Genomic DNA, 12,340 nt, shown 5'->3' on the forward strand with positions numbered 1-12,340 from the left:
AATATCCTACCTAGCAGTGCAGAGCACAGTGTACCTGCCCTACCTCAAAAGGTACGCAGGAAAAGCAAGGGGGTGGGGGGAGGTGGTGTATAAAAATCACGTCCCATTCCAAGAGGAGAAATAGTTTAATTCCTAATCCAAATGTCACTGGTCAGCTGACTAGCAGCTGGCACTTGGCAGAAGCTAGAAGGCAAGAACTGTCAAAATACACTTCAAAGTGATGTCTCGAACCCAACCACACTGGAACTGGGTTGAGGATCATGTAAGTCTGCAAAATTTACCTCAGATGGGGTTTGTTTTAAAGTGAAGTTATTTCAGAAGCAGCTCACGGTAATTTTGAAGGATGATAATGACTTCAGGTTACGGTGCTGCACGCTCCACGAAAGAGAGCACTGGGGGAAAGCCAGGCAGGGGTCAGAAGAAGTCCTCTGCAATTAGCCCAACCACACGTTTACGTGGCTCAGGAGGTTCTGCCTTCACAGCCTTACCAAGCCCTTGATACACATGTTGGCCTGCAGGTCTGCTAAAGAAAACCGTGATGAAACTTTCTCACAACGTCTGTTTTTTCAAATTGGAGCAAAAAAATACAGCTGGCCAATTTAAGCTGATGTTACCTTGGTTTATAACGTCTACCATTAAATGCTCCAAAATATACATTAGCTATGAGCACACACAGAGGCACGTATCTGAAAAAATTTTGGTGAAATATATGACAATTATTAAACCTGAACCTCCTAACTTATACATTTTAAGGGGAAGACTAAAGTAGCCACCTTCAGAAAAATACTACTAATTGAAAAAGTGACTTTTCAGAGACCCGAAGAAATGCAGCCTGTATCTTTTGGTAGAGGTAGACCAAGACAAACAAAATCCTAGCTCAAACACGTACCCCATCAACACTTAGTACCTTGGGTCAATTCAGCGCTCTCTCACAGGTACAGAGTAACACAAAACATAGCCCCCTGAGAACTGGACATGGGGCCAATCCCCACATTGTTTGTTTTAGCTCAGAGGAGTACATGTGGCTTGCGGTACTCTGCCACACATCCACATTCCACAAACTCCTCAGCAAATTTCTGATTTCTGGCAACATATTTCTAAATGTTTCTGCTGCTCTGGTCCTCATCACAGGGACACCGTCCTCCTCATAGCTCCAGCGTGGGTTTTTGGGGGTTCGTTCTGTTCCCCTCCCCCCCACCTTAATGCGGGAAAGAAACAAAACACAGCATCCAGTTTGATCATACTGTTTTGGTTTCTCTTCATAAACAAGACAGTAAGATAGTAGCCTGACTCACTCACACACTCTAATGCCTCCTGGGCCTTCACCTCAGCTCCATGAAACACCAGGCACCTTAAAGTCAGTAACAAGCCCCCTCAGCCCATAGCAGAGCACTACACTGATGCTGCCGACTGTAACCTGGCCTCACAGAACTCCAAGGCTAGCAGTGCTGACCTCCCACAGCAGTTAATACTCATGCAAATGCTATGGGGAATTTTTCAAGAGATTATTCATGCTATTATATGGATTAGAGCAAGACGACTATGAAGACTCAACTAAGAATCACCTATTGCAATATCCTGTTTGTAAAAAAAAAAAATATAATACTGATTCACCGGTATTATAACGCCATGGACAGTCATGCAAGTTACTTCTATATCACTCCCATCTACTTCCTTCCAAAATGAAGGAATGTTCCTCCCCGCCCAGCAAAGCGAATATCCAGACACAACTATTTTTAAGGGGGTGAGGGGTGTACCTAACTGCAGCAGATATTTTGGGGGATCTACGCAAGTGACTGCGAGCATGTGGAGACATCTGCCATCTGGCACACATCACAGTGCCTGCATTAAGGACTCCCATCCTGGGCCAGGGAACAGTCATCTTCAGCAGGGTTGCTCAGCAGAATTGAGGGTGACCGCTCACAGCTTTGACATATAGAGGTAAATCCCAACACTTTAATTCCAAAAGTTCTGGTTCAACCAGTTCCTCAGGCTTGTAACTCAAGTCTCCCCCCCCCCCCCCCCATCCATCAGCATTTCAGAGACTCTTTCTTTTAAGCCACTTTTACATCTCATTTATTTTCTAGGCTTCACATGCTGCACCAAAACACAGGCCTCTACTCTCCCTTATAAAGCAAAGGGGATGAGAGATGATTCTTTCCCAGACAAGATATTCCTCCTCTTACAAAGTGCTTCCCAGGGTACTTTTCCTTTAACAGAAATAGCCAAGACTTCACAAGTTGCATTTTCAACACTGCTGGGCCACCAAAATTCACTGCAGATACAAAAAACATTTTCCAGCTGAGGATTCAGCCATCAGTAGTCCAGGGACCAAGTTGCCAAGAGCTCCCAGGTCTCCAACTGAGTCAGTGAAAAAATGCTGTTTACCAGCACTTGGGGAGCACAGGCAGCTACATCAGAAGACCAGAAGCATGCAAAGCTGCAGCACTTCTCACCCACGTTGACTCACCAGATGACCTACCTTTCCTGTAAAGGAAATGGCATTTTTACCCCTCTGTTCCCATCAAATGGTAACAACCTGCAAACCCACAAGCCACCCTGCTCTTGCGCCCTCAGAGACTTCGCTCACCATGCAGAGGGGTTTCAGACTGCTCGCACCAGGAGTCTAACTGTGAAGAAAATACCTGCGTAGCACATTTCACTAGAAGAACTTCCTCTGCCTTATAGCATGGTCAGGAAAAGAAATAGCACCTATTTTACAAGCCTGCTACACCTCGTTTTGCCTGTGTGTGCAGATCTACAAGCTGTAGCCAACCCTAGGCCATGCTTCATCCCAGAGGCCAGCCAAGAAACCAGGAGTCACAGGGAAAAGCCCTCACAAGCAGCAGTTCCTTCAGGACAGCGAGGTACAAAGGGGAGGCACTTCTCCCATGCAATCTGTGCTACCACCTCGCACCCTTGGTGGCTGTAGCTTAGGGCTGCTGAGCAGGAGAGAGCCCAGTGACACAGAGGCTCACTTCCTGGTGCTGTCAGCACTGGGGCAGAACCTGCCAACAGATTATTCATCAGCAAAAAAAGCCTCTGTTTTCCCACGTTACCAAGATGAGGCCAGCTTGCATTAAAAAACACTACGACAGCTTCTCAGGTTTAGCTCTTGTAGTTTCTAAGCTCCTAGGTCTGAAAAGGGCTTGGAAATATCAGCCACGGCAAACCTATATTGCAAATTTTAAGTCAGGAGAAGAAGAAAAAAAATCTCTATAATAGTTACTACTTGAAGGACTGTTTTCAGTGCTCCTCCCAGCTCAGCATGCAGCAGAGCATATCAGAACCCATGTCTGAAAGATTGTTACAGATCTATTTTCTTGTACACTGGGGTGACTTTTTACAAACCTGAACACACACAGCGTACACAGAGTCCCTTTTCCATTTTAGGGTTCTTTCTGCAGAAGCCAACACAGGTCCTCCCACTCAGCTCTCACACAGCAACTACCCTCTCCTTCGCAATTACAAGATCAAAACAAAACAGTGTTTTGCCTGAAATCACAAAGGATGTTGCGCAGGAGACGGACCAGGAACAGGTCTAAGGAGGCCAACACCTCTCTGAAGGTCGAGGCTAAGGTTACCACTCAGAGCCATTCATAAGGTTCCTCGTAGCCCAAACAAATGAAATGTAAAATGATAGTTAAAGCAGCAGTGCTGGTTGCAATTAAAAACATACCACCAGCAGCTTGCTGTGCTGCAAGGGCTGTACATGTAAAGAGTTTTATAATCCATACTGTTAATTTTTAGTTCTTTAATTATTTTCACAAAAAAAGGCAGTTGGGATTACCACTTCCCCTGAGGAAACCCCACACAGAGATCCCTCATCCCAGATCACTAGCTTGATCACTAGCCACACAAATAGAAATCCCATCACCCAGAGCTAGCTTTACTCAGCCTACCTGTGTGCATGATGTATCTACAAGGGATTCACTCCAGTGTTTTATTCCTCTCTGCTTAATGTAGCAAAGGACACAACTGGCTGAAGAAAGTTAGAGTGAAGACCACCGCTTGCGTTATTTACAGCACCTTGATCTCCACCAAAACATGTAACAATTTTGGGTTTGGCTTCTGTTTCTTTTAACTCCCAGTTTAGGGAAGATGGGAAACAATTAACTTCTACAATTCCCTCAATTTCTAAAGCATTTAAAAAAAAAAAACCCCAAACCAAATCCAGGAAACCCACACTGAGTTTATACATGGGAAGATCAGAATTGTCAGCTTGCAGATGCCACTGGATTGCAAGTCTGTCAAGGACAATGAAATATTAGGGGAGCTAGGGATAGAGGGGGAGGCGGAATGCACAGCAAAGGCCAAAGCCTCCCTTTCCACCTTTGCGAGAGAAAGGAGGATGGAAAAGAAGCAAAGGCAGAGCGCTCTGCAAAAGGCACTGGGGTCTTACCTTCGGCCAGCACCTCGTCCACCGTCACCTGGTAGCGGCCGATGCTGAACACCCTGCCGATGTACCCGCTGCCCGGGCCGCCGCTGCCGCCGCCGCCGCCGCTGGTGCCCGATCCCGGGCCAGAGCCACCCTGCTCCCGACGCGAGTCAAAAAACTTCTTCATTTCTCAGGAGGCAGCAGCTGCCTGGTTATGGGGGCGATTTTTAAGGTCCCAAACCCCCTCCTCGTTCCTCCCGCAGCCCGGCCGAGGCCGGCGAGGGGGACCCGGGGCCGCTCGCCTTGCGGGGCCAAGCGGAGCAGGCGCGCTGTCCTCCGCGGGATTCACACCTGCAAAACCACAGGGGGGATAACGGGAGGGGAAAGGCGGTTATCCCCGCGGCGCGGCCCGGGCCACCGCAGCCCCCTCAGGGCAGCCCTGACTGACAGGGCCCCTGACAGGGCCCCCCACCCGGTACCTCTCTGCGGACGGGGGGTGCCTCCATGCACCCCGCAGCGGCGCCCAGGGCCGGCCTGCCGCAGCCCCACCGGCTTAGCCCGCGGCGGGTCACGGCGGGGGGCGCCTGCCGGCAGGGCCCGGAGCCCGCATCGCTGCCTAGCGGAGCTCCCGGCGGTCCACCGAGCCCGTCAGGGATCGACCCCGCCGCCGCCGCCGCCCCCCGCCGGCCCCATCCGACCAGGAAATGGGCTGTCACAGGAAGTCCCGGCTGCCGGCGGGAGCACCGCCCCCGCCAGCCCGGAGGGCTCGGCCCGGCCCCGCCGCCCCAGGACGTCCCCCCGCCCTCCCCCGCTGGCGGAGCCACCCCGGAGCGCGGCCGTCACTCCCCGCCCCGCAGCGCGGCGGAGGGGCGAACGCCCCGTTTGCGGAGCGGGGGGGGGGGGAGGGCGCGGGGGGGGGGGCAGGGGGAAGGGCGGCAGCCGGCCCCGCCGCGCGGCACCCTGGGAGCGGTAGTTCCCATTCGCCAAACGGCAGTGGGGGTGGGGGGGGCCGCACCGCCGCGGCGGGGACTACAACTCCCGGCATGCAGCGCGGCTCCGCCCGGACAGGCGGCGGCGTGGGGGAGAGGAGGGGGCGAGGGTGGGGGGCGACGTTTTGGCGGGGCCGTGAGGGGGCTGTGGGGACAGACCGCGGTGCGGAGGCGTCCTCTCAGTCCGACCGGCGGGGACGGGGTCCCCGGCGGGTAGAGGGAGAGGGAAGGTTCCCGGTGGCCCATGTCATCTCTTATCCGAGAAGGATGGGCGCAGAAATCCTGTCAGCGAGAAGGCGCGGCCCGCGCTGGCACCTTTACATTTATTTTCAAAATAGTGCGCTTAAACTTGACATTTTTGGGTCATAATAATAAAAGTCCCCAGCTGTGACATCTTGGGCTTGGCCTGAAGTACAAAGCTTGTCTTCACACAGGCCCTGCTAGCGCTTGGTTCAAGAGCCTCAACTAAAACTAAAAATAAACTAGAGATATTGCCAGCCCTCAAAACTTGTTGAGTGCTTTAAACCTAGCAGTTGGTTTTGTAAAGCCTGCACCTTAGGTTTGGTATTAAATTACATCTTTCTCCTCCTCACCCCAGTAGCTCTGGCAGCTTGTGGCGAGATGCTCATAAGCAGCAATGCAGCTTGTTCAAAGAGCCCACAGCCCTCGGGCTTAGTTTAGTTTAGCTCAAATCTCATGAAATTTCCTTTAAATGTACTTGGGTTCTTTACAGCCTTTATTTTCAGAAATCAGGAAATTTTTCCAGCCTACGGCATCCATAGCAGCTGGCTCATCTCCTTTCCACATGCATTAACAGGGAAGGCCAGAGCTGGGATTTCAAACAGCAGAAAGAAACAGTAAAATGGCAAAAAATTGGTTTTCCCAGCCTGCCACCCAGAATACAAAACGCTGAGGAGCGCGTGGCTGCCAGAGGAACGCCTCCATGACAGCACTGCTCTCCTTCCTCCCCTCTGACTAGGGCAGAAGAGGAAACCAGAGCACGCTTGCGTTTTCCTGATGACTATTATTTCCTGTATTATGGTAATAACTACAGCCATCCTGCTGACAAGCTCCTGTCCCAAACGGATAGGCTAGGCAGACTCTGGTTACTGTGGGATGGCAAAAATGTTTACCCTTTGCACAGCCCTTTTTCCTGCATCACTACCTTGCTTGAATGGGCTGGCTTTTGGGTATGGGCTTCCAGCAATGACAACAAGACTGGATCAGCATGTTGTAAACAGACCTAATTGTTTTCCCCCCAGTGTTTGGAGACTTTTAAGGTGCATATGGCTCTCAGGAAAGGCAAGTAAAATTGCTGGTGATAATATTTAGCATGTTGGGTACACAGACCTAAAATCACATCACCATACAGTTGCTTTTCTGCTGAGCCACTGTGCCTCTTCATTATAGCTAACACTACACCTCTTCCATCATCCTTGTTCTCAGCAGCTCTTGTAGGTAAGGGCCTACAAGCCCACCCTGCAGACCTCAAAGTTCTCCTTGACCACCATCATTCACCCATAGTTTGAAGGGTGCTGCAGAGTGGCTCCTATCTGCACCTCATTTCCAAGTGTCGTGTACAAGACACCCTAAGTCCCCATAGCTGGAACTGCAATCATTTCAGCCAGTCAGCTACCACGAGTGTGAAAGCCGTCCTTTTTCATTTAACGGGCTTTAATCTTCATTACACCTTGCTCAGCTGTGGTTTGGGGCTATATGATAATTTGCCAGTGGTCAATACCAAAGGTTCACTTGCCCTTCAGATTAAATGTGAACTGGATAAAGTCTCAGTTGCTTCTATCAATTTTTTTTTTTTAATTACTCTAACCTGTGAAACATCCCCAGGCATCTATTAAGACTGAGGTAAAACACCCAGTGCAAAAAGACAGTCCAATAATCAGTGATTTCTGAGGACTCTGCAGAACTGAACAATTTCCAAGGAAATTGGGCATCTCTGTACAGTACAGGGAAATGACTCATTTCCAACTAAAGAAGATAAAGCCTACTGCCGTGCAGAGAGCTTGCAGATGCACTGCTGAACATCCTAACTCGGCACTGACAAGTACTCTGTTTGAACGTACCCGGGAGTGCTGAGGTATAATGCAGATGAGTGTCAGACCCACGTACAACTATAGGGCCCTGATGGTCTGACCACAGGCACACAAACTGTAGGCGACCATTTTGGGGAGCAAAAGCACAGCAGAAGCCAATCTCAGTTGCAGGCACTGATGATATTCTTCATTCCAGAAGGCACGAGGCTTGGCTGCACTGCTGCAATCCCAGTGACCTTCATAAGGATCAGAGAGAACTGAGCATGAAAGCTCTCAGTGAAAAAGCTAATAAGTTATTGCCAGCAGAGACATGGTCTAGTACTTCTCCTGTGTTAGCCTGGAGCAACTCCAGGGTGCTCATAGATTTGTCCCACTGCAGAGAGAAACCTCAGTCTGACTAATACTGTCCATCCTAAACACCAAATTTTAGCTGTTAAAATCCCGTGATGCTAGGTTTAAAATATTCGAGTCCTGATGATGCGGTCAGCAGAGCTGTTTGCCTGCATATTGTCTCCCTGATCCCTGGTTCCCCTATACTGTTAAGAAAATGCATTCAAATCCCCAGGAAGAAGCTCATTAATACAGCTGCATCCCTCTTGATCAAACTTTCCAGACAGCTCAGCGTTTTCTAAATAAAAACAGACATTTGGAAAAGTTTCCTGCGAGTAACCTAAAAGCGAGGGCACACTGACCTCTTCTGGGAATTTCGAGAGGCAGCAACAAGGTAGAAAAGAGCCTGCACAGGTTTCCATGCTTGGTTATACGTAACTGCCCAGGGGCAACAAAGTAATGATCTTATCTTCCAGCACTCAGCGCGTAATAATTAAGCCTTCTCATCCAGTTATTTTTATCTTGATATGTTCCCTTAACCGTACACATTTACTGCAAAAACTTCTGTTACAATTCTCACCAGCTAAAGAGTATTAGGGCAGGCATCCATCCATCTCTTTTTTTGCTCATGCTTTCTAGAATCCAAGGATTTCTTTTAGGTGCATAGCAGTAGCCCACAAACACTACTAGTATGACCAGAAAAGTCATCACTTTTGTTTACCACCCCAAGTAAAAGTTAACTCTCAAGCATACTGCCATATAGCTAGTAATGAGGCTAGGTTCAGAGCTCTGCAAAGGAACAAAAGAAAGACTCCAAAACTAATATGAATATTTTACCTGTTTAAAAATGAGAAGTTTCTACCTCTTAGCTGCTTTTGTTCTAACAATAACTACCCTTCCTACAGCTAAAAATCTAGATCCTCCATCAATGGTACTTATGGCCTATTATATATAGTAGGCACACATGGAAATAACTGAGCGGATTCAGATCTGTAGGCTCATGCATGTTTGATGCACTACTATGCGTAGCCTGGATGGAAACTGCATAGTCAATAGGACTGACCACCAAGGCAAAAAGAGCCATGTTTCTCAAGGAGCATGACTTCGCACTACAAATACCTGCTATTGTTTAAAGCAGGGATAGTTAAGAGAAACTTGCAGACTGGGTTCTCACTGACAAGGGCTTTATCAGCTATGTTTCAAGTGTCAGGGTCCTGAATGTACCCTCAGGCTTTCATTCCCCCAAGTAGTCACACCTGGGCCTCTACCAGCCCAGTTGCTTATTGACATGACCTCCACTCAAGCCCAGGCCAAAGAAACTCACTCCTTTTTTGAGGTGGTTGCAGAGTGGTCCTGGCTGTGGTTCTGCCTTTTGACTTTGCTGGGGGAGCTCTGGGCTTGTGTTGTAAGTAGTGTTGTTAGTTAGCATTTCTAACCTGGTTTCTTAGGTAGGCTGTAGACTTGCTTCCTTGCTTTGCCTCGTGATTGCTGGGTGGTTGGTGAAGCTGGTTACTGCCCCTGACTACCTTTAGGCATGGCAGGACTGGGTCTTGTCTGCATGCTTACCCATGGTGCTGTTGGCATCCTTTGCTCCTAGCTTGGTTTTTTTTTTTTTGTGGATTTGATGAGGCCCTGGCTCTTGTTGCTTTTTAGCACTAGATACATCTTCATGCTCAATGCTGTGTCCCTGCTCCAAGCACTACCTCTGCCAGTGAGTTTCTCTCACCTTGCTGTGGAGGAATGAATACACGTGTGCCTTAGAAGTCCCCCTTAGCTGAGCAGTCATGGCTCTGTTTCTATTCCCTATAGCTGAGTTACAGCCAAATTACGGAGCAGCTAAGTAAAATAAAGCTACATAGAGGCAGATATTAATTAAAAAGATTAAAAAAAAAGGTACTCATTTCCTTTTCAGAACTATATGTATGCTAATTGAAGTAAACATTCATTAAGCCCATTAAATAAAATTTAGGTTTGATAATGCATTTAAGGCTGCTGGAAGCAATGGTGTAGCAGTTCATAGCCTGTGGCTTTGGGGAAAGAGGGTTTAGATTGTACCACAAATAACATAGAGCTTCCGCAGGGGCATTAGGAGTTTGCCTGACTGAATGTCTCTCCATGGAGCTGACAAATGCCCTAAGGCCTGAGGCTTAAAATATATCAATTAGTCTTGATTCATGGGGGTTTGTTTGAGGCAAAGTTGCATTTGGTAACGTAAATGCAATGGTCTAGCCTATCTCTTAATGTAAATAGGCTATACCTGGACAAGCAGTGTAATTCTGACTGCACTGCAGCCACAGGAGGGACGTCTTCCCAGCAAGTCAAGGGGGTGGTTTATCAAGGCCAGGCAACGCTAGATCATGTGAAGACTCCTGTGTGTCTTCTGCCACAGCTTGTGCCTTAAGCTCTGCTGGGGATGTTGAAGCAGGCCTGGTTTCCCCAGTTCAGTTTGAACAGTCGAAGGTGAGACAGCACAAGCAACTAGGATCGTGAGCAAGTGACAACTTGTGTGACTGCAAGGGGCTCTTCTGAAGGAAAAAGGGGCAGCCCACAAGTGCCTAACCATCTTCACATCCCTGCTATAGAGGTGCTTGCTGACTCCAGTCCCTCCTTGGATGGCATTCATGAACACAGGCAGCCGATGAAGCTGTCAAAGTGCTGTTTATAGCTTTAGTCAATAAAAGAAAACGGTAGACTGGGCTTATGGCCAAATGCAGCCTTAAGTTTCTCTATAGGAGAAAGGCAGAGTGTGTGGGCATTTCTGAGACAGTGTCAACGCAGCATATGCTGTAGGACAGCAGCGTGGAAAGCACTGAGTGCGGTAGCACCCAAGACGCTGTTATAGCTGTCACTGTTATAAATGGTAATAGCATCCAGGATCTCCTCTGGTGTGCCTGCGGAACATGCAAGCATCCCCAGCTCAAAAAAAAATAATCTTATAATTGAAACATGCTTGAAAAGGGGAGTTTTACTCCTGGCTTTTTCAAACAGCTGCTCACTGCTGTCTCCCCTTATAGCTTATTTTCGAAGGCATGTAGACCACCATGTCTGAGTGGTCTCTTGGTTTAAATGCACTTCAGGTTAGAGGCATTTTCTCAAATCAGTTCTGCTCCCCTGTTCCTTCTTGGTCTTATGTGACAGATAGGTTAATGTAATCCACACAGGTCTACCCAGGGAGCCCTTGACTTGCACAGCAGTACTGGTACGCCTTGCCCAGGGCTTTGTCAAGTCCTGCCTGAACTGCGAAGAGGTGGAGTGCTGCGCGTCCCCCTGGCAATACTGACTGTCTCAAAACAGTGTTTCTAATGGTTATAGTGAGTAATGAAGAGCTAAGAACACTTCAATTTCTTACATGAATTGGAATATTTCAGTCTTCCCACCTCAAATAAACACTGCTTACCTATTTCTGGGAGTGTTTTTCATCTTTCTTCCCCTCTCTGTGTTAAAAGGGCTTCATTCAAATAATAGAACAAAAGCTTTGGGCTGCCTATCCTGGGGTCTTCCCTAAAACACCGCCATTTCTATACTGGGGCTACGCCTGCTTTGTGGAAATGGACATTTCATCTTATACAGTGCTGAACTGGCGGTAAAGAGACATTCTTGCTCTAAGCGTCAAAAATGCCCCCACATCTCTGCAACAAGCCCCAATATCTGCAGCTAACTTTGTGATTAACCTGATATTAATACGCAGAATGTGAGAATTCTTTCCCCTCTTACAAGCACATGAAAATTAGTGCTTTAGGAAAGGAAGCACTGGTTTTCAGCCTCCACCCTAACCTCAGCTACCTGCTGCTATGGAGACAGTCTAACTGAGCTACAGCATTGCAACACAGCTCTGACAGCGCTTGTGCAACAGCTGAACAACCCCATTTTCAGGGGCTGCTGGATGCAAAGTGCTGGTACTCAGGTATAAAAATGGGCATTCCCTTATGAACTTCCTGAAAACACCTGCCTAATCCCCACAGCCCCAAATTCTGGCCCCCACGTCTATCTGTGGGCTAATGACTTGGTTAGTGCTGGGATTTGGGCCTCAGTGAATGAGGTGAGGCTGTTTCTCTAAAGCTAAAGGCAGGTACCTGTTAATCAAGTGACACACTGAAAACCTCTCCTTCCAGCACCAGGCTCTTCTACTCTTTGAGGTGCAAATTTAAAAGGCCAGGTCCTTAGGGCAAAACCACAAATGCTGCCGTTTTCCCAGAGGTTCAGCTCTGTTGGTGTTGTGGGACCTCATGGAAATACCTCCTGCTTAACAGCCTAGCTGCTTGCGCTCAATTTATTTACGTAATGCATACTGCCATGTCTTTCTGTGACCTTTAATTTTTATTATGCCTTTTGCAGAGATAGGAGAACAGCAGGATGGAGTGGGAATACAGAGCAGATATGCAGCTGAGTGAGGTCTGGCTATTTGGAGAGCGTTATGATAATAAAGCGGGATGTAAAATAATTGATGGGACAAACGGGACATAGCAATGAAAAGCGATGTTCTTTGTCACTTACTGCACCGATAGGAACTGTGGGCTCGCCCATTGCTGTCCCTCTTTTGATGTGAGGACAGCAAAGCTGTGCACCACAAGATGGAGGAACACAGCAGTTCT

General features: G+C 48.2%; 1 protein-coding gene across 8 annotated transcripts in view; it reads right to left on the reverse strand.

The window, feature by feature from the left end:
• Positions 1-5,141, reverse strand: part of AAK1 (AP2 associated kinase 1) — an 86,245-nt gene extending 81,104 nt beyond the window's left edge. For 2 of the 8 annotated variants that reach the window (XM_064472776.1, XM_064472782.1), the window contains exons 1-2: positions 4,858-5,141; positions 4,403-4,729 (exon numbers count right to left, since the gene is read on the reverse strand). In XM_064472776.1, coding sequence (XP_064328846.1) covers positions 4,403-4,565 — 163 coding nt within the window. In that variant the 5' untranslated portion in view covers positions 4,566-4,729; positions 4,858-5,141. The remainder of the gene's footprint in view (positions 1-4,402; positions 4,730-4,857) is intronic. The other 6 variants (XM_064472777.1, XM_064472778.1, XM_064472779.1 and 3 more) reach the window with 4 other exon arrangements.
• Between the last annotated feature and the right edge of the window lie 7,199 nt (positions 5,142-12,340).

Source organism: Phalacrocorax carbo, chromosome 24, assembly GCF_963921805.1.
Source record: "Phalacrocorax carbo chromosome 24, bPhaCar2.1, whole genome shotgun sequence".
Lineage (NCBI taxonomy): Eukaryota > Metazoa > Chordata > Aves > Suliformes > Phalacrocoracidae > Phalacrocorax > Phalacrocorax carbo.